Source organism: Bombina bombina, chromosome 2 (assembly GCF_027579735.1).
Source record: "Bombina bombina isolate aBomBom1 chromosome 2, aBomBom1.pri, whole genome shotgun sequence".
In the NCBI taxonomy this organism is placed as follows: Eukaryota; Metazoa; Chordata; class Amphibia; order Anura; family Bombinatoridae; genus Bombina; species Bombina bombina.
In genome coordinates, this window is record NC_069500.1 from 594169827 (window position 1) to 594192419 (window position 22593).

Genomic DNA, 22593 nt, shown 5'->3' on the forward strand with positions numbered 1-22593 from the left:
ATTTCAGTTACTGCCCAGATGCAGGTTAAAAATAAAAATAAATAAAAAGGGGAAGAAATAAACAGCAGCCAGTCAGCATCAGCAGTGCTGAGGTCATGAACTTTTTTACTGTGATCTCATGAGGATTTCATAGTAAACTTCCTTAAACCCTTGAGTGCTAATGACGGCTCAGAGCCGTCATTAGCACTCAACTACCTTTTTTGCAATCTGGGGGCCCCCGCCCGCTCCTACCCCAGCGATCGGGCCTGCATAGCGACAGGCATCGCCGGGGCTTCCCGTTACGTGCGGCGACGGGATGACGTCACCACGCAACTTTATTTAAAATTGTCCAATGGTATAAGTCTTAGGGATCTGGGGAGAAAAATAGAACAGTAAAAAAAAAAAAAAAAAAAAAAAAAAATAGTAAAAAAGATTAAATTCAGCTTAACACTCAAAGGGTTAAACTGAATAGGGAAGCATGCTCCCTTGCAGGTCCCGGGAGAGGAATACTGATTTGCAGATTAAAGTCCTTTACAATGTGTATAAAAAGACACAGTACAGTGTGAATACTTAGGACATTTTGAGGTAAAATATCTTTCATTTTTTACATAGAGATGTTCAGGTGATATTTTCTAGTCAGCTTTTTGCAGCATCAATTTCAAGTTTTTAAACATTTGGGTATTATGGCCCTTTAATTATTGGAATGAGTGTATGTATGTATGTATGTAAAAAAAAAAAAAAAAAAAAAAATCATCCTTAAATCCCAGACCAATATCAGTCCACAAAACCCAATCTTTTGAATGTGTAGCTGCCAGCCTCTCAATAGAGAGAGGATTCCGAATACTGCTAATATACAGGCCCCAAGGAGATGGGAAGAGATTTCTTCAGGAACTCCCAGACCTTTTGGCTGGCTTAATGCTTGAACACCCCAGATGGCTTATATTAGGAGACTTCAACACTTGGATCGACAACACCCTATCCCTGCTTGGGCAGGATCTCCTCAGCTTGATGAGTACACTCGGCTTTACACAAATCGTCACCACTCCCACCCACAGAAAAGGTCATACACTTGATCTAGCGTTTCAGTCTGGACTAGAAGTGTCACCAGTAACTGTAAACCCAGTTACCTGGTCAGACCACCACTCCATTCACTTCTCCATTGTATCACAATCAACCAGACACCAGCCTCAGAACCTGGTCAAACACCGCTCATTAAAAAGGGGTGACACCACTGAATGTAGCATCACATATGGATCTAAGTGAACTAATGGGCACCTGCGAAGACCCCAGCTCCTTAGTCCGACTCTACAACAAAACCATGAGACACCCTAGAAAGCATTGCACCATCTCACATACGCACTGTCCAAACCCACAACAATGCACCGTGGTTTGATAGCTCCATCAGAGAAATGAAAAGTACAGGACGTAAGCTCGAGAGAAAGTGGCGCAGAACACATGATCCAGAGGATAAAGCCGCTCTTACCAAACATCTAAATATATTATCATTTTTATCACGCAAAATTGCACTATCCCACAATAGGCAACTGTTTCGCACAGTAGAAAGGCTCTGCAAACAAGCATGCATGCTTAGCCCTACCAACTTTTCTCAGGATAAATGTGAAGCATTTGCAAACTTCTTCAGAGACAAGATTTCCTCAATCCGAACCGCTATCACAGCAGGCCAAACAGTTACACACCAGAACCACTACAATGGAATGCCAGATTGCCCCAGTTTATGGGCCACTTTTACACATGTGGATATAAAAGGAGTTAAAAACACCATACAAAAGTTGCACCCTACTACGTGTGAATTAGACCCTGCTCCAACTCAGCTCATATCTGGATGCATTGAAACACTCGCCCCAGTCCTCACAAAAATAGTGCAGTGTTCACTAAAAACAGGAGACTTCCCAGATCCTCCAAAAGAAGCTGTGGTAAAACCACTCCTAAAGAAACCTTTATTAGACCCAGACTGCATGACTAATTACAGACCAGTATCCAACCTCCCATTTCTGGGGAAAGTAATTGAAAAAAGGAGTGGCAACTCAAATGGAAGCCCATCTATCACGCCTAAACATATTCGATCCTTTCCAGTCAGGCTTCAGATGCCGCCACAGCACTGAAACAGCGCTAGTTCGAGTGCTAAATGATCTCCTCATGGCAAGAGACAAAGGTGATTACTCTATTCTAATCCTCCTGGATCTCTCAGCTGCATTTGACACTATTGACCATAGGATTCTAATAGAGCGCTTGCAGTACATCTGTGGTCTAGGAGGCACAGTCCTTAACTGGTTTAAATCTTTCCTCACTGGTAGATCACAGAGTAATATCAGGATCAAGCTCATCAGCACCAACAGAACTGGCCTGCGGAGTTCCACAAGGATCTATCCTGTCTCCCATGCTATTCGCAATTTACTTACTACCACTGAGGGACATCATTAACCGACATGGCCTAAGGTATCATTGTTATGCTGATGACACACAACTCTACTTCTCCTTTGCTCCAGATACTACAGACCCAGCATGCCGCATAAAGAATTGCTTAACAGACCTCATAGAATGGATGAATGCTAGCTGTCTCAAAGTGAACCCGGACAAAACAGAGTTACTCTTGGTGAGGGGACCCCGGGCATCAAAAATATCCCACAATCACCCAACTGACCTGGAGCTTGGAGGCTCTAAACTCATTAGTTCAGCAAAGGTACAAAACCTTGGAGTGCTGATTGACGCTGGACTATCTTTTAAACAGCAGATTTCCTCCGTAATAAAATCTGCCTACTTTCATCTGAAAAACATAGCCAAGATACAACACTTAATTCCACCAGATGATATGCCAACATTAATCCATGCATTTGTATCCTCTAGGCTAGATTACTGCAATGCACTTTTACTTGGGCTTCGCAAAAAAAGAACTCCATCGCCTTCAGACAGTACAAAACGCAGCAGCCAGACTATTGGTCAATCAAACTCGCTCCTGCCACATAACACCTGTTCTCCACTCTCTGCATTGGCTTCCAATTAAATGGCGAACATATTTTAAAATTGATCTGCTGACCTTCAAAGCCTTAAACAACCAAGGCCCACAGTACCTGAAAGAGCTCCTGACACCCTACATCCCATCCCGTTCACTTAGGTCAGCCAACACATCCCTCCTCTCAGTGCCAAGAATAAGGACAAACTCAGGCTCCAGAGCATTCGGCAACGCTGCCCCTACTTTCTGGAACTCTTTACCGTGCGCAATCAGAGAGGCACCGTCCTTAGACTTTAAAAAAACAAAAACTAAAGACCCACCTCTTCCATCAGGCATTCAGTCCGCTTATCTGAATATTAATAATAATAATAATAATAATAATAATAATAATAATAATAATAAACAGGCTGTCTAGTGAGTAATTTCTGGATTGCTGCAATAATCCTGTTAAAAGGATCGCTGTTAAAACAGTATTTGAAGAAAAATAAAACTGAGAATTTGCATATCTAATTTGCATATATTACCCAGAATTCTCTTGTGCATTGGTAACATTGTATATTAAGTATTTCTGGGAAAAAGCAAGAGGGAATCTTGCCTAGATAATAAATATGACAAAATTATACTATAAAGCAAGAGTATCCAAGATGGCCTGTCAGTTCTCCACTATAGAATAGCAAATTTTACCTTGCAGGGTTGTGTGTTGGAAGGAAAAAACACCTACATTAAGAGTTTTAGTGGGATTTCTCTCCATGCCAACATGTTTTTGATGGCACTACTTTATTTAAAGTGGCAGTATTCCCTATAGAATAAATATGAAACGTATGCCCTTTCTCCCAAAAGAGGCCTCAGACAAGGCAAAAGTGTCAAATTTATAGAACTTTGAAAAAGTGTTTAGAGAGGACCAAGTTGCCGCATTGCAAATTTGTTCCATAGAAGCTTCATTTTTGAATGCCCAGGAAGAGGAAACGGCTCTCATAGAATGAGCCGTAATGCTCAGGAGGCTGCTGTCCAACAGTTTCATAGGCAAAGCAAATGATACTCTTCAGCCACAAAGAAAGAAGTAGCTGTAGCTTTCTGCCACTTATGTTTCCCGGAGAAAACCACAGAGAGCAGAAGACTGATGAAAAGCCTTAGTCGCCTGTAAATAAAATTTTAATGCCCGTACCACGTCTAGATTGTGTAGCAGACGTTCTTTCTGAAAAGAAGGTTTAGGACACAAGGAAGGAACAACAATTTCCGGATTAATGTTCCGATCGGAAACCACTTTAGGGAGAAACCCTAATTTAGTACGCAAAAATACCTTATCCGCATGAAAAATAAGATTAGGAGACTCATACTGTAATTCTGAGAGCTCTGAAACTCTTCGAGCAGAAGAAATAGCAACAAGAAACAAAACTTTCCAAGATAACTTAATATCTAAGGAATGCATCGTCTCAAACGGAGCCTGTTGAAGAACTAGGTTAAGACTCCAGGGAGGAGTAACCGGCTTAAACACAGGCCTGATCTTGACCAAGGCCTGACAAAACGATTGCACGTCTGGGACATCCGCCAGACGTTTATGTAACAAAATAGACAAGGCAGATATTTGACCCTTGAGGGAGCTGGTCGATAAACCTTTCTCCAGACACTCTTGGAGAAAAGACAAAATTCTAGGAATCCAAACTCTACTCCAAGAGTAGCCTTTGGATTCACACCAATATAGGTATTAAAGCCATATCTTATGGTAAATCCTTCTAGTCACAGGTTTACAAGCCTGAATCATGGTCTCAATGACCGATTCTGAAAATCCACGCTTAGAAAAAATTAAGCGTTTAATTTCCAAGCAGTCAGCTTCAGAGAAACTAGATTTGGATGAAGGAAGGGCCCTTGAAGTAGAAGGTCCTTTCTCAACGGAAGTCTCCGAGGTGGAAGTGATGACATCTCTACCAGGTCTGCATACCAAATCCTGTGAGGCCACGCCGGTGCAATGAGGATCACCGACGCCCTCTGTTTGATTCGAGCAATGACCCGACAAAGAAGAGCGAACGGAGGAAATAGGCTGTACTGATAGACGCTCTGGTGGTACCCTGGGATTTCAGTCTTGCATACCTAAGTGTCCCTTGACCTCGACCCGTACCTCAGGAGCTTGGCCTTCTGCCGCAATGCCATGAGGTCCAGTTCCGGCTGTCCCCATTTGAGAATCAGGCTGGAAAACACTTCCGAATGGAGTTCCCACTCCCCCGGGTGAAAAGTCTGTCTGCTCCGAAAATCTACCTCCCAGTTGTATACTCCTGGGATGTGGATCTCCAACAGACAACACAGTTGTGCGTCTCCGCCCACTGAATTATCTTTGCTACCTCTGACATGGACAAGGAACTCAGTTCCCCCTGATGGTTGATGTAAGCCACGAAAGTTATGTTGTCCGACTGAAACCTGATTAAAACGAGCCAAGGCCAGGTTAGAAGAGCATTAAAGATTGCTCTCAGTTCCAGAATGTTTATAGGAAGAACAGACTCCGACCGAGTCCATGTTCCCTGAGCCTTTAGAGAACCCCAGACTGCTCCGCATCCCAGAAGACTGGAGTCTGTTGTCACAATCACCCAAGAGGGTCTGCGAAAGCAGGTTCCCTGGGTGAGATGATTCCAAGACAACCACCAAAGAGAATCCCTTGTCTCCTGCTCCAGCTGTAATCGGAGAGACAGATCCGCATAATCTCTGTTCCACTGTCTGAGCATGCTTAACTGCAGAGGTCTGAGGTAGAAACGGGAAAACTCTGATGATCTCCATTGCCGCTACCATCAGACCGATTATCTCCATGCATTGAGCCACTGATGGCCGAGGAGAGGACTGAAGCGCTAGGCAAGAATCGAAAATCTTTGATTTCCTGACTTTGGTCAGAAAAATCTTCATTGATAAGGAATCTATTATGGTTCCCAAGAAAAATTACCCTTGTAGTTGGGACTAAGGAACTCTTTTCCAAATTTACCTTCCATCCGTGAGATTGCAAGAAAGATAACAAAATTTCCGTGTGGGATCTTACTTGTTGAAAGAATGGCGCCTGAACCAGAAGGTCGTCCAGGTAAGGCGCCACTGCAATGCCCCGCAATCGGAGCACCGCCAACTCTGGGAGCTGTAGAGCCACAAACTGGAAGTGTTTGTCTAGGAATGCAAACCTCAGAAACATAGGTGATCCCTATGGATGGGAACATGCTGGTACGCGTCCTTTAAATCTATGTTGTCATAAATTGACGCTCTTGAACCAAAGGAAGAATGGAACGAATAGTTTCCATCTTGAAGGACGGCACTCTGAGGAAATTGTTTAGACTCTTGAGATCTAAAATTGGTCTGAAGGTTCCCTCCTTTTTGGGGACCACAAACAGATTGGAGTAGAACCCCAGACCCTGTTCCTGCATTAGGACAGGAACTATCACTCCCAGGTCGGATAGGTCCAGAACACAGTATAACGCCTCTCTTTTTGTCTGGTCTACAGATAATCTAGAAAGCAGAAACCTGCCCCTGGGAGGAAAGGTCTTGAACTCTACTTTGTATCCCTGGGACACGATGTCCACCGCCCAGGGATCCTAAACATCTTGAACCTAAGCGAAAAAGGAAAGTCTGCCCCCCCAAGATCCGGTTCCGGATCGGGGGCAGGCCCTTCATGCTGTTTTTGATTCAATAGCAGGCTTTTTGGATTGTTTTCCCTTGTTCCAAGACTGATTGGGCCTCCAGGAAGGCTTGGAGTGCTCCTGCTTGGAAGAGTGAGAGGAAGGCTTTCCCTTGAAATTTCAAAAAGATTGAAAATCACTCTGGCGTCCCTTTTGTTTATTTCTCTTATGCTGAGGGAGGAAATGGCCTTTCCTCCTGTAATGTCAGAAATTATTTCCGTCTAACCCAGCCCAAACAAGGGCCAGTACGGCAAAACCAGAAATCTTAGCTCCCAGCTTAATAACTTGAAGGGAAGCATCCGTGATAAAGGAGTTGGCCAAGTTAAGGGCCCTTATCCTATCCTGGATTTCTTCGAGGGGAGCGTCTGTCCGAATAGAATCAGACAACACATCAAACAAGTATGCTGCCGCACTAGTGACAGTAGCAATACAAACCGCAGGTTGCCATTGTAAACCCTGGTGTACATACGTTTTCTTGAGTAACCGCTTTAAGGATCCTATGGATAAGAAGTTAAAGGAACAACTATCCTCTATGGGAATAGTTGTTCTCTTGGCTAGCGTGGAAATTGCCCCTTCCACCTTGGATACCATCTGCCAAGACTTCTTGATAGAGTCTGCTATAGGAAACATTTTTAAATATAGGGGATGGAGAAAAAAGGGATACCCGGTCTCTCCCATTCCTTAGCAATAATCTCTGTAGCCCTATCTGGTACAGGAAATACCTCCACCATGGAAGGCACGTCAAAATACTTGTTTCGTTTACTAGACTTCTTAGGATTGACTATGACGGTAGTGTCCGAGTCGTCCAGGGAGGTGTTCGAGCTTAAACCTGAAAGAAACAACTTCAGTATCAACTAAAAAAGGTATTACACTGAGTCTGAGATTTCACCCTCAGATGCTACAGAAGTATCTTCCTCTTCAGGTTTCTGAGAAAGAACATTCAGAATAGCCACTACTGTGTCAGCAACCTTATTCACTGATTGATTACATTTCCTCTTGTGCTTTCCCTGCAGCATGGGAAAAGCAGACAATGCATCAGATACCGCTGATGACATTAGGGAAGCGGTCTTGCAAAGTAACTCCAGGTGGAGTAAGAGAGGAAGCGCAGGGCACTGGCTGTATGGACGCTAAATTTTGGGACGCTCGAGGAGAAAGCTGCGGCTTATCTTGAACATTGTCAGAAGACTCCTGAACAGTATTCGCCTTAGACAATGTTGGCTCAGGAAAAAGTCTATCCCTGTAATGTAAAGTTCTCTCAATACATGAGGAACAGAAAGGGATTGGTGGTTCTATATTAGCATCAAAACATAAAGAACATGTAACATCTTGCAGGGTTTCTTGGTCCATTTTTATTCACAAACAGACAAAACTGATATTTTTCTGTTATTTGAAATAAACAATGGCCCCCAAAATAACACTCCTGGCAACTCTACACGTCAGCTTAGCCTGCCTACTAACAAAGTATATTACTGGTAGCTGAACCGGACTCAAATCCTTTAACAATTACGGTCAGTAACCGCAGCACTGCTTAATCTCTGACGCAGCCGATTTCCAATGCGGAACACAGGAAGTGAGACGGCCAGAAAAAAAAAAAAAAAAAAAAAAAAAAAAAAAAAAAGGCGCGCAATAGGAACTGCCGCCATATCCAACTCTGCCCATCGCGGGCATAATCACATGAAACTCCAGATCGGCTAAATGTATTATCACAGACGTCGGGAGTAAAGTAAAAAAATACACCACCATGACCGAGCCAGATTCTCCTTGTCTCCAGTGCCTGCTCTGCTGCCCTTAAACATTCCCCTATCATAGGTGAATGTGACGTGTCCCCCAATGAATGTAAAAGTGCTATCTAATTTCTCTGTATGTGTGTCCCAGAAAAAAGTAAAAGTTAGCACTTACCTTAAGACTTCTGCCAGGCAGCTCACTAGGTTTGAGAGGCCAGTTCCCTCACATGGACCTGTGGATAGAAACAAAAACTGAGTAATATTACTCAGGCTTGCACGGTTAGGTCAGCATAAATATATGGGAGGCACAGTGAGGATGGTACCCCACAAGTTCCCATTGCTTGAAAGCCACCACGGCTCTTCTGAAGAGACTGAAATGGACTATGGCTACACTCTAGAATAAAAACAGAACAATCTTGTACTGCTTAAAAAAAAAAAAAAAAAAATCTTGCTTGAAGAATCTTTTCCTAACACCTAACTTTACCACTTCCTTGCTCCCACGTAGGCAAAGAGAATGAGTGGGGTTGGAGGGAAGGGATTTGATATTTAACAGCTTTGCTGTGGTGCACTTTGCCGCCTCCTGCTGGGCAGGAGTGATATTCCTACTAGTAATTAGATGATCCATGGACTCACCTTGTCATTAGAAAGAAATACTACAGATGATACATTAATAGTATGTGGGTTCATATTTGACAGGATATCTATGTCATGGGATGTCCAAGAAGTACTACTATATAGATATTGTGCACAAGTATCATTAGCAGCAGTGCACCTTTAATTATTATACAAAGTGATAATCCAAATGATATGCATATATGAAGAATGTTGCATAACATTGCTATAAGCACATTGATCTATATTGCTTTAAGAGAAGATATTCTATAAATATGTACTCTCTCTTTAAGATAGTTACCTGCATACAGCATACCTCCTTTAAGGAATTGTTGAGTTTATATCTAAAATTGCAGAATTATTATATTCCCTGAAGGGGCTCCTAGGATAATGATTATGATTGAATATATTTATAACTCACGTTCATTCTTGTAGTCACAAATTATCCTTTAGTTGTGCAGATTAATATCTTCATGTGGTGTGATAACATAGGCTTATTTAGCAGAACATATATGCATTTGATATTCAAAGTTTGTATGTGTTTGTCTTGTGCTTAGCAATATTGCCAGCAGCTAAATATATCCACTAAAGTCAACAACGGTGATTGCTCTTAATAGTACACTCCATTACCCAATAATTGAATTGTTATTGTGAATATATTTCCCTTAGGTTATTGCCTGTTATTACCCGGTTATCTTGTATAATTTAATAAATTTGGCACATTGCCCAGAAGAGAATTAGCACTGGCTCAAATTGCTTCTCATCTGTATAATGCAAGGTTATGTTACCATAATGTAACTTTCACTATTTCTTCATTGATCTAATAGTCTTTACCCCTTGGCGCTAATGTGGTTATAAAACAGCTTTATTTCAGTCACACTGCCCTTTAAGAAGTGTGCGCAATTACTGATGGTTTTCCTGCATTTATATAGGTGTTTGGGGTTTTTTTCATATAGTGTCTAAATGATAGTTATATTTGGAAGAATTCCCCCCCTTGTTTTTTGGTAACTTAATATTGTCACTACATAATGAATAAACGCGTAACTCGTTCCACTATCCTTAATTTGTTCATCTTCTGCCAATGAAATCTTTCCCTATTTGCATGTGGGTACTAGTATTAGCTAGTATTGTACAAGTATTAGTGTGTGGCTCTCATTTAATATGTAGCCCAATATATGTCAAGGTCACTATTGCAGCATACTTTAAAAGTTGAGCTCCCTCCACCCGTCTCCCCTTCCGTTTACATGTTTCACTGGACTCCCAGCTTTAATTTTTAAAGGCGAGGAAGTGCCTCCCCTGCCACATGGGGCCAAAGTAACACTATGCAGAGGCATCATACAGGACCGCTTCTCTCCATTGCGCTACATGGGTAATAGCATTAGCCATGCTGAAGCGCCACCTATTTGTTGTCTAAAAATAACCACTGAAAATAGGGACCAATAGGAGCCAGCCCTCTTGCTGCCTCCTAGCGAGGGAGTCAGATAGTCATGTTCTCCTGGTGATTGACAGCACCAGGAGAATGTAACTGGCACCGATTGGCTCCCTGAGCATGGGAGCACCAGAGAGGAAGTGCCTGGCGGGAAGCTGAAGACAGAGAAGAGACTGCGTCTGCCTCCTGAGCATGTGGAGTCTGAGCGGACAGTCACTGAAGAGTTGTGATGGTATTGCGGTCTTATTCTGCTACCCTGCAGTGCCACTTAATAACCGATTTGATTTTTGCAGGGGGCATCATTTTATTTCTGGGGGCCATAATTTTTGCAGAGGGGCTGGGGGCATCATTTTATTGCAGGGTGGCTGAGGAATCATTTATTGCTGGGGGCATAATTTATTACAGGGGGGCTGGGGACATATACTGTGCATACATAAACATATATTGCATTTACAGACCTTTTGTAATGAGGTGCTGATAGATACTGCACATATATAAACCTGTATTGGACTGGTTAATGATTTTAAAATATATTATATTAGCCTAAAGCCTTTTTTTCTGCTGAACTAGGAAGCAGTGGTCTTATAAATAAATACAAGTCTGTGACAAGCAGTTATGGAATGGTCAATGATTTAAAAATATTTGCCTAAGGCCAGACCATTGCTAAACTGCTTGTCAGTCACAAACTGCTTCCCTAGTTCAACAGATAAAAAGGCAATAGGCACATATAATATTTTAAAATTAATTATCAGTCCATGTGTAAATTGATTGTCACTCTCAATAACAAAATAATTTAAAGTGACACTGAACCCAAATTATTTATTTTGTGACTCAGATAGAGCATGATATTTTAAGCAACTTTCTAATTTACTCCTATTATCAAAATGTTCTCCATTCTCTTGGTATCTATTTGAAATGCAAGAATGTAAGTTTAGATGCTGGCCCATTTTTGGTGAACAACCTGGGTTGTTCTTGCTGATTGGTAGATAAATTCATCCACCAATAAAAAAGTGCAGAGTTCTGAATCGATAAAAAAAAAGCTTTGACGCCTTTTTTTTTTTTTAAATAGGGATAGCAAGAGAACGAAGAAAAAACAAAACAAAAAAAAAAAAAAAAAACACGTAAATTAGAAAGTTGCATGCTCTATCTGAATCACGAAAGAAAAAAATGTGGGTTCAGTGTCCCTTTGACTTGGGGACATTAAGGGACAGTCGCATTTAATTGTAAACAACTTTACATCCATTAACAAAATATTAAGTCTTTATATATACACTTTGTGTCACTAGCTTCTACTGAGCACGTGTAAGAACTGACATAATATACGTATATGCACCCTTTTGCGATTGGCTGATGGCTGTCACATGATAGAGTTGAAATAGACATAACTTTAAAACGTGTCAATCTAAACTCCGAGTAATAGGATTTATTTCTAAGTGCTATTGCATTGTGCATTTGTTGGTTATTATGGAAATTAAACATTTTGGGAGGGGGTGGGGGAGCCCTTCTTGGATTCTTGCACCCGGACCCTGTGGTTTCTAGTTATGGCTCTGGTTGTACTCATGTACACTGTGAATGGACAAGCAGGCACATGGCACTGACTGGCAGCGTGTTAGCGGCTTGAGCCCGGCAGCCCCCTTATTTCAAGTTGACAGCCAGGGCAGGATCTGGAATATCTGAGTGACTCAAGCTAGAGGTGACTCAGCAAGATAGGTATAGCAGAGAGCTGCATGAATTACTCTTGAGTTTGTACTTGGGTCAGGTGTGTGGTTTAACTTCAGTCACTATAATTTAAGTTCTCCTATGTCTTCCCTGACACTGCCAGTGAAGTAGTGTCAGCGCTGCTCTAACACAATCAACTGGGCTGTAAGCAGTAGCACTCAGAGGCACGTTGGAGTCCCTTACTTACTACATGTTATGCTAGTTCAGTAAATCTATAATCCCTTCTATAATTATAAAGTGACAAATGAGGTCCAAGAGTGACTTCACCTGTTGTAAAGGGAAGCTAATTTTTTAATTAAGTTTTTATTCCATATAAGGTCCAAGAGTGACCATTACAATTGCTAGATCTCCTCAACATGTGCCTCCTACTGTTACTGACAGTTTTACTTTGTGCATTTTACTTGTAGGTTCAATCAGATGGTTCTATCCTCTTTCAATTCACTGGGATATAGAACCTGTTTTTTTCCCCCATGTATGTCATTGAGATGCAGATTATTGACTTAAGGCTTTTATTGCTTGGTTTCGTTTGTTGCTTGCATTTGTGTGCAAAATTATGCAAGGGCAATTTGTATGTGCTCCATTGAGCAGAGTTGCATGCTATGTCTTTGCCAGCTTCTCATACTCATAATAGGAAACTAGAAGTTAAGTTGTGTCACCTTTTACCATGGTAAATTATTTTTCTTTATACAATACAGTAGTGAGTAGAGAAGAGATTGTGTATTATTCTAATTGCTAAATAACTGACACTGTGCCACAGAATTGTGTTTCTCAACCACGGTTCTAAAGTACCCCCAAGAGGCCAGGTTCTCATAGCTGAACCAGTGCACAGGTGACTTAATCAGCTGATCAGTAACACCAAAGTTACTAACTTGCTCTCACCCATCAGCTAATTATTTCATCTGTGCACTGGTTCAGCTATAATGAAAACCTGCCCTCTTGGGGGTTCTTGAGGCCCGTGATTGAGAAACAATGCTTTAGTTTAATTTAAGATACCTCTATTGGGTTCATATATGTGTTTCTCTAGCGTATCATAGCCGGTGCCTCACCAGCCTCTGACCTCACTGCACGACCGATAGAAAAAAAATAAAAATACACATATCTAGGCTTAAAAAAAAAAAAAAAATCCTAAGACAAAATGGTACTATATAAAGTTGGTATGGCAAGAGTATCCAAGATAGCTCGTCAACCCTGAACAATTCTTCAAATAATTATAGAATGGCTAATTTGACCTTGCAGGGTTCTGAGTTAGAAGGAAAAAACGCCTACATTACAAGGTAATGTTCAAAAACAAAAACCAAAGTTTGGGTGCGATTTCTCTCCATGCCAACATGTTTTTGATAATCAGGCCCCTTAAAGTTTGTATAAAGTGAAAAAATATAAAAAGCTTGTTTGAGGTCAAGTAGTGTAATATAAATTATATAGATAAAAAAACTTTGGGTTTTGTTTTTGAACATTACCTTGTAATGTAGGTGTTTTTTCCTTCTAACTCAGAACCCTGCAAGGTCAAATTAGCCATTCTATAATTATTTGAAGAATTGTTCAGGGTTGACGAGCTATCTTGGATACTCTTGCCAGACCAACTTTATATAGTACCATTTTGTCTTAGGAACATACAATTTTAAAATAAAAAAATATAATGAGTATTACCTTAATAAGTGCAAGGAGTACTTTTTGAAAATCTCCTGAAGTGTCAGACGCAACATCTTTAGCAAGTTCCTTTTTGAATTCTGTTTTATTATTTAAAGCATAAAACGAAAGTGAGAGAACATTTGTGGCATGTAAAAAAAAAAAAAAAAAAAAAAAAAAAAAGATACTAAAGCTGTAAATAAATAGCAAAATCAGTAGTAGTTTTATACTTCATAATAATCCTGACTTTATTTGCCAAATATTTAAAAAAAAAAAAAAAAAAAAAAAATGTATTTCAAGATTAATTTATTACTGTCTTTTTAAATTATATTTGTATGGATGTAGAAACAAAAAAGATAAACCATAAAGGACCAGTCTCGTTGGTAATTTGTTTATAGAATGTCAGCTAGAAAGCAATTTAATTTCTTTAATAATCTGAGAATTTTGTTTTGTTAAAGAACTTAAAGCTTTGGTTTATACAAAAATATTTATCTTTTGTTAAAGAACTAATCTTCATGAGATAAGCCCAAGTAAGACAAGATCATACAATTTTTCATGGATATAGTGGTTGGTATGAGAATGATTCTCATCACCTATTTGAAACATTTGTCTAAAACCTTCTAGAAATAAATACTAAATATTAGAAAACAGTATTTACTTACCCTCTTTATAAACCTTATTGATTTCCTTAATCTCTTTGTTAGTTCTTGATACCAGGATTTCAATTAAAGTCTCTTCATCGGTTCCAAGCCCCTATAAAATATTTATTTTGTAAAATAAAATTTAAAAACAGATGGTAATGAAAAGTAATATCAACTTAGAAAAATGACTGAAGTTATACTAAAAAGTTATAATTTATAGTTTTTAAGAGATGTACTCATTTTCAATTAAAAAAGAAACATTGTTCATATACAAGAAAAAAAAAAAGCAAACAAAAAAAAAAAACAACATAATTTATGTAAGAACTTACCTGATAAATTAATTTCTTTCATATTGGCAAGAGTCCATGAGCTAGTGACATATGGGATATACAATCCTAACAGGAGGGGCAGTGTTACCCAAACCACAAAATGCCTATAAATACACCTCCTACCAGACCCACAACTCAGATTAACGAATAGCCAAGTAGTGAGGTGATGAGGGAAAAAAAAAAGGGGGGGGGGAGGAGAAACTGTAAATATTATTGTGCTTTTATACAAAAATCATAACCACCATAAGAAAATGGTGGGCCTCATGGACTGGACAATATGAAAGAAATTAATTTATCAGGTAAGTTCTTACATAAATTATGTTCTCTTTCATGTAATTGGCAAGAGTCCATGAGCTAGTGACATATGGGATTGAAATACCCAAGATGTGGAAGTCCACAGAAGAGTTACTAGAGAGGGAGGGATAAAATCAAAACAGCTATTTCCGCTGAATAAAATTAAATCCACAGAGATAGAGATATATATATATATATATATATATATATATATATATATATATATATATATATATATATATCAGATAAGAGCCATAGGCCCAGCAAGTCTGCCCGACCTTACCTAACAGTATAAACTTATCTAGTTCGTAGGATAGCCCTATGCTTGTCCCATGCATTTTAAAGTCCCCCACAGTGTTTGTTGCTACTACCTCTTGAGGAAGTTTATTCCATAAATCAATCACTCTTTCTGTAAAGAAGCGCTTCCTCAAATTACTCCTGAATCTACTACCCTTTAGCTTGAGCTCGTGACCCCTTGTTCTTGGATTTTCCATTTTATGTAAAATACCCACAGCCTCAGTTTTACTAAACCCTTTAATGTACTTGAAAGTTGCTATCATATCACCTCTTTCCCTTCTCTCCTCTAAGCTATACATATTTAGGTCATTGAGCCTATCCTGGTAAGTTATATTTTTAGACCATGTACCATTTTGGTAGCCCTCCTTTGCACAGATTCAAGTTTGTTAATATCCTTCTGAAGATATGGCCTCCAGAACTGCACACAATACTCAAGATGAGGCCTAACTAATGATCTATAAAGTGGCATAAGAACCTTACTATTTCTGCTGCAAATACCTCTACCAATACATCCAAGCATTCTGCTAGCCTTACTCGCTGCATTACTACATTGTTTACTAAGTTTTAAATCATCTGAAATAATAATTCCCAAGTCCTGTTCCTCGTCTGTAACAGTCAGTAAAGTGTCATTGAGTCTGTAATTAACATTTTGATTTTTTTTCCCTAAATGCATTATTTTACACTTTGCTGTGTTAAACTTTAGATCCCAGTCGTTTGTCCAATCCTCCAATTGTTGTATATCACTTCTCATTTTGTCTACCCCCCCCCCCTGGAACATCCACTCTGTTGCAAATTTTTGTATCATCTGCAAAGAGACATACTTTCCCCTGTAGCCCTTTGCTGATATCGCAGATAAATATGTTAAACAAAACAGGCCCCAGAACTGACCCCTGAGGAACACCACTAGTAACAGCCCCCTCTGCTGAATGAACTCCATTTACAAAGACACTTTGTTTTCTGTCCTTAAGCCAGCATTCTACCCAGTTCACAATTTTTGAATCTAGACCAAGGAGATATAGTTTGTGAATAAGTTTATTGTGTGGGACGGTGTCAAATGCTTTGCTGAAATCTAGATATGCTACATCAACTGCTCCTCCCTTGTCTAATACTTTTGTTACATAATCAAAGAAGTCAATTAGATTAGTCTGACATGATCTCCCTGAAGTAAAACCATGCTGATTTTGGTCCTCTAAATTGTTTGTCTTTATGCAAGTCATAATTCTTTCTTTTAAGAGGCTTTCCATTAATTTCCCTACTACTGAAGTTAAACTAACTGGCCTGTAGTTGCCAGATTCTTCTCTACTGCCCTTTTTATGAAGAGGTATTACATTTGCTATTCTCCAATCATCTGGGACAGCTCCTGTTAATAGTGACTGATTAAACAGATCAGTTAATGGGACAGTTAGCAATGATCGAAGTTCTTTTAAAACCCTTGGATGAATATTATCAGGACCCACTGCCTTTGTAACATTTATTTTTGATAATGCTAACAAAACCTCATCCTCTGTAAAAAGATTACTGTTAAGCTTGTTTCTATTTTGCGTAGCATCCCTTAATGTAGACATTGTATATATATATATAAAATCAAATTGAGACAGATGCATGAGGAACTTTTCTACCAAAGATTGCTTCCGAAGAAGCAAATGCATCAAAAACGGTAGAACTTAGTAGATGTGTGCAAAGAAGACAAAATTGCTGCTTTGCAAATCTGATCAACTGAAGCTTCATTCTTAAAAGCCCAAGAAGTGGCGACTGATCGAGTAGAATGAACTGTAATTCTGAGGCGGAGACTGTCCCACCTCCAAATAAGCCTTGTGAATCAAAAGCTTTAACCAAGATGCCAAAGAAATGGCAGAGGCTTTCTGACCTTACCTAGGACCAGAAAAAAACACAACAAATAGGCTAGAAGTCTTCCTGAAATCTTTAGTAGCTGCGACATATATTTCAAAGCTCTTCCAACATCCAAAGAATGTAAAGATCTTTCAAGAGTATTCTTAGGATTAGGACACAAGGAAGGAACAACAATTTCCCTACTAATGTTAGAAATCACAACCTTAGGAAGAAATTTAAACAAAGTCTGTAAAACAGCCTTATCCTGATGGAAAGTCAGAAAAGGAGACTCACAAGTTAGAGCAGAAAATTCAGAAACTCTTCTAGCTGAAGCTATAGCCAAAAGGAACAATACTTTCCAAGAAAGTTGTTTAATATCCAGAGAATGCATAGGCTCAAACGGAGGAGCCTGCAAAGCCTTTAAAACCAAAATTAAGACTCCGAGTAGAAATTGATTTAATAACAAAAACAGTGAATGTCAGGAAGATTATTTATATGAAATAAAACAGAAAGAGCAGAAATTTGTACCTTCAAAGTACTTGCAGACAAATCTTTATCCAAACCATCCTGAAGAAACTAAAATTCTAGGAATTCTAAAAGAACGCCAAGAGAATTTGAGAAGAACACCATGAAATATAGGTTTTCCAAACCCAATAATAAATCTTCCTTGAAATACTTACGAGCCTGTAGCAATGTATTAGTACTTAATCACTGAGTCAGAGAAACCTCTATGACTAAGCGCTCAATTTCCATACCTTCAAATTTTGCGATTTGAGATCCTGATGGAAAAATGGCCCTTGAGACAGAAGGTCTGGTCTTAACAGAAGTGGCCAAGGCTGGCAACTTGACATCCGGACAAGATCCGCAAACCAAAATCTGTGAGGCCATGCTGGTGCACATGAAACACATGCGATTGTTCCATTATGATCTTGGAGATCACCCTTGGAATAAGAACTAGAGGCTGAAAGATGTAAGCAGGTTGGTAAAACCAAGGAACTGCTAACACATCCACCATCTCCGCCTGAGGATTCCAAGATACCTGGGAAGTTTCTTGTTTAGATGGAAAGCCATCAGATCTATTTCGGGAAGACCCAACAGTAAAATACATCTGGATGGAGAGACCACTCCCTGAATGTAAAGTCTGATGGCTGAGATAATCCGCTTCCCAATTGTCTACACCTGGGAGGGATATGTATTGCAGAAATTAGACAGGAGTTGAATTCTGCCCAAGAAAGTATTCAAGATACTCCTTTCATTGCTAAAGGACTGCGAGTCCCATCCCGATGATAGACATATGCCACAGTTGTGAAATTGTCTGTCTGAAAAACGGATGAATGATTCTCTCTTTAATAGAGGCAAAGCCTGAAGAGCCCTGAAAATAACAGTTCTAAAATATTGATTGGTAACCTCGCCTCTTGAGGATCCCAAACCCCTTGTGCTGTCAAAGACCCCCAGACAGCTCCCTAACCTGTGAGACTTGCATCTGTTGAAATCACAGTCCAGGAAGGACGAACAAAGGAGGCACCTTGAACAATAAGGTGATGGTTTAACCACCAAGTTAGAGAAAGTTGTGTTGGGGTTTAAGAATATCAATTGTGATATCCGAGTATAATCCCTGCACCATTGATTCAGCATGCAAAGCTGCAGAGGTCTCGTATGAAAACGAGCAAAGGGGATCGTGTCCCATGCTGCAGTCATCAGACCCAAAACGTCCATGCATATAGCCACTGAAGGGAATGATCGAGACTGAAGGTTTCGCCAGGCAGAAACCCAATTTCATTTGTCGCTTGTCTGTTAGATTCAGTGTCCATGACTCTGTCTTTATCTGGAAACCTAAAAAGGTGACCCTTGTCTGAGGAATCAAGAAACTCTTTGGTAAATTGATCCTCACACCATGTCTTTGAAGAAACAACACAAGTCAAATTGGAAAAAAAAAAAAAAAAAAAAAAAAAAGAAGCTATACCATAATTGAAAATTTGTTAAAAATGGCACACAATTTGGATTATTTGAAACAGGTCAGAAAGGGGAGAGAGAAAAAAAAGAAAAAAAGGGGGCGATTTATTTGAACAAAAAAAGAAAATCAAGAGAATAGAGAGACACACTCACTGAGACAGAACAATAGCTAGAAAAACTTCCATGCTTGTCCATTTGTTTTTTGCAAATTGCTCTTGGGTCTCCCTAAGAGTAAAAGGGGAAATGCCCTTAGAGAGATGCGACTGCACCTCACTGACGAGGCCCATAGAAGGCCGAAAGGATCGTCTGGGGTTGTTGTTTCTCTTGTTCAGAAAGGAATTGCCTGGTATTTCGGTGCTGGACTGTCATTGGGCAGGATCAGACTGATATGCTACAGGATATTTTTTCTCTGTGAAGGGGCATAGTGTGCTAAAAGAGTATGCACCCTGAGTGGCACTGAAAATAAACAGGCACAGAAGTTTTTCTAGCTTTTGTTCTGTCTCAGCTGAGTGCATCTCTCTCTCTTTTGAGATTTATTTGAGCCAACCATGTGTTTAATGTACGAATATATTAAAAGGTACCAAGCTGTTTTGGAGCCCTTGTGGGGGAAGCATCTCTTGTGTGAGCATGATAATTAAATGGGGGGCATTTATGCTGTTATCTAGCACATACATACATACACAAAACTAAGAACACAGTCTACTGTTTGATATTTATTGTCATGTTAAAGGCTGCAATGTTGAGGTAAATTACAATCAGCCATTTTTGTAGTTTATAGAAATACACTTTTTACATTAAGGTTGTGCTGAAAAATGGCCAGCACACTGTAAAATAATTTTTATATTAAAAGGGACAGTAAACCTTATATTAAAAGGGACAGTAAACCTTAAAAATAATGTTATATAATTCTGCACATAGTGCAGAATTATATAACATTATATTAGCCAAACCTTATAAAACCTAATGTACCCTTTTAATTTTTTTTTTTTTTTTTTTTTTTTAAAAAACGCTGTTTTACAGATCCGCTCTCTGTACTCTGCTGAGCGGGTCTGATTTATTGACACAGTGCATCGGGCCAGCTGTATAGTCACAGCACGGCCCGACCGCGACATAAGACTAAGTGCAGCTCGCTCCTGCTCTGTCAGACAGAGCAGGAGCGAGCTGCACTTAGTCTTATGTCGAGGTCGGGCCTGGCTGTGACTATACACCTGCCCGATGCGCTGTGTCAATAAATCAGACCCGCTCAGCAGAGTACAGAGAGCGGATCTGTAAAACAGCGTTTTTTTTAAAAAAAAAAATGAAAAGGGTACATTAAGTTTTATAAGGTTTGGCTAATATAATGTTATATAATTCTGCACTATGTGCAGAATTATATAACATTTTTAAGGTTTACTGACACTTTAATGTATTTTCAATGACTTGTTATACCAGCTGCAGAGTAAAAAATGTATAAAAAAAAAAAATTTGCATTTTCAGGTTTGTGTATATGAAATATTACCTGAAGATCAACCCATTGTACTAGGCTGTGGTCTCAAAGCACAAAACCAGCTATATCTCATTATCACTTTGTGTACACACACACACACACTTTCTTCCTTATCTTGTGTTTGTCTGGAAAACCAAAGCTCAATACTTAAGTAATAAAATGATTATTTTGCTCTGTCTAACTACCCTGCATCCCACTGGATGTGTCATTTCTTATGATGGCTGTGTTTACTTAGGCTATTCAATAGCTGAGCCTTCAGTATAGGTTTGGAAACCACAAGCTAAATCAGCTATTTTTTTCAGCCAAAATAGGGGTTAAGGAGCTACTTGTAAACAATTTAATACACTCCAGCAGGTAAAAATAGATAATTGGGAAGAAATTGGTTTACCCCCTTTTTAGTAGATACACACAATCATTTTAAAAGGAAATACAATTAACAAAGATGGTTATTCTGGGTATATATATTTTTTTTTTTTTTTTTTTTTTAAACGCAACTTAAAATGTTTGTTATTAAACAAACCAACAATAAAAAAAAAAATAAAAAAAAAAAATAAAGGATTTTTTCCACACTCAATATTTATCTTTCTGTCTCATTTTCTTGGTAACTAACTATTTGGAATGCCTCCAAAATATACTTAAAGGGACAGTCTAGTCAAAAACTAAACGTATGCTTACCCGATTAATTTATTTATTTCCTGGCATGGAGAGTCCACGACTTAATTTCAATTACTAGTGGGATATTCAACTCCTGGCCAGCAGGAGGAGGCAAAGAGCACCACAGCAGAACTGTTAAAGTGATGGTCAAGTATGACTAACTACATCTTGCGATCCTAATGTGACTTTCATTCATCATTTCGCCATATTCATTCTAGTTTGTGCGCTCTTTTATATTATTTTCCTACCTTACTAATATCCATCCTCCTCCCGTCGATTGTCCGCCATTGTTTTTTCTGCCGTCACGTGTTTTTATTATCCAATTACAGTACAGGCCACTCGGGGAATCAGCTCTAAGTAAAAACACCCTTATTCAATTCTGCGCATGCCCTAGCTCCGTAACCGCGGTGAGACAGCGATTAGGATGCGATTACGGAGCTAGGGCATGCGCAGAATTGAATAAGGGTGTTTTTACTTAGAGCTGATTCCCCGAGTGGCTTGTACTGTAATTGGATAATAAAAACACGTGACGGCAGAAAAAACAATGGCGGACAATAGACGGGAGGAGGATGGATATTAGTAAGGTAGGAAAATATTATAAAAAACATAATTTATGCTTACCTGATAAATTCCTTTCTTCTGTAGTGTGATCAGTCCACGGGTCATCATTACTTCTGGGATATTACTCCTCCCCAACAGGAAGTGCAAGAGGATTCACCCAGCAGAGCTGCATATAGCTCCTCCCCTCTACGTCACTCCCAGTCATTCGACCAAGGACCAACGAGAAAGGAAAAGCCAAGGGTGAAGTGGTGACTGGAGTATAAATTAAAAAATATTTACCTGCCTTAAAAACAGGGCGGGCCGTGGACTGATCACACTACAGAAGAAAGGAATTTATCAGGTAAGCATAAATTATGTTTTCTTCTGTTAAGTGTGATCAGTCCACGGGTCATCATTACTTCTGGGATACCAATACCAAAGCAAAAGTACACGGATGACGGGAGGGATAGGCAGGCTCTTTATACAGAAGGAACCACTGCCTGAAGAACCTTTCTCCCAAAAATAGCCTCCGATGAAGCAAAAGTGTCAAATTTGTAAAATTTGGAAAAAGTATGAAGCGAAGACCAAGTTGCAGCCTTGCAAATCTGTTCAACAGAGGCCTCATTCTTGAAGGCCCAAGTGGAAGCCACAGCTCTAGTAGAATGAGCTGTAATTCTTTCAGGAGGCTGCTGTCCAGCAGTCTCATAAGCTAAACGAATTATGCTACGAAGCCAAAAAGAAAGAGAGGTAGCGGAAGCTTTTTGACCTCTCCTCTGCCCAGAGTAAATGACAAACAGAGAAGACGTTTGTCGAAATTCCTTAGTTGTAAGTAAAATTTTAGAGCACGGACTACATCCAGGTTGTG

At 39.5% G+C, this 22593-nt stretch overlaps 1 protein-coding gene across 1 annotated transcript in view; it reads right to left on the reverse strand.

The window, feature by feature from the left end:
• The window catches only part of LOC128649300 (annexin A1), a 106668-nt gene that overhangs the window by 49129 nt on the left and 34946 nt on the right, over positions 1 to 22593 (reverse strand). The window contains exons 6-7 of the mRNA XM_053702499.1: positions 14367 to 14457; positions 13726 to 13805 (exon numbers count right to left, since the gene is read on the reverse strand). Coding sequence (XP_053558474.1) covers positions 13726 to 13805; positions 14367 to 14457 — 171 coding nt within the window. The remainder of the gene's footprint in view (positions 1 to 13725; positions 13806 to 14366; positions 14458 to 22593) is intronic.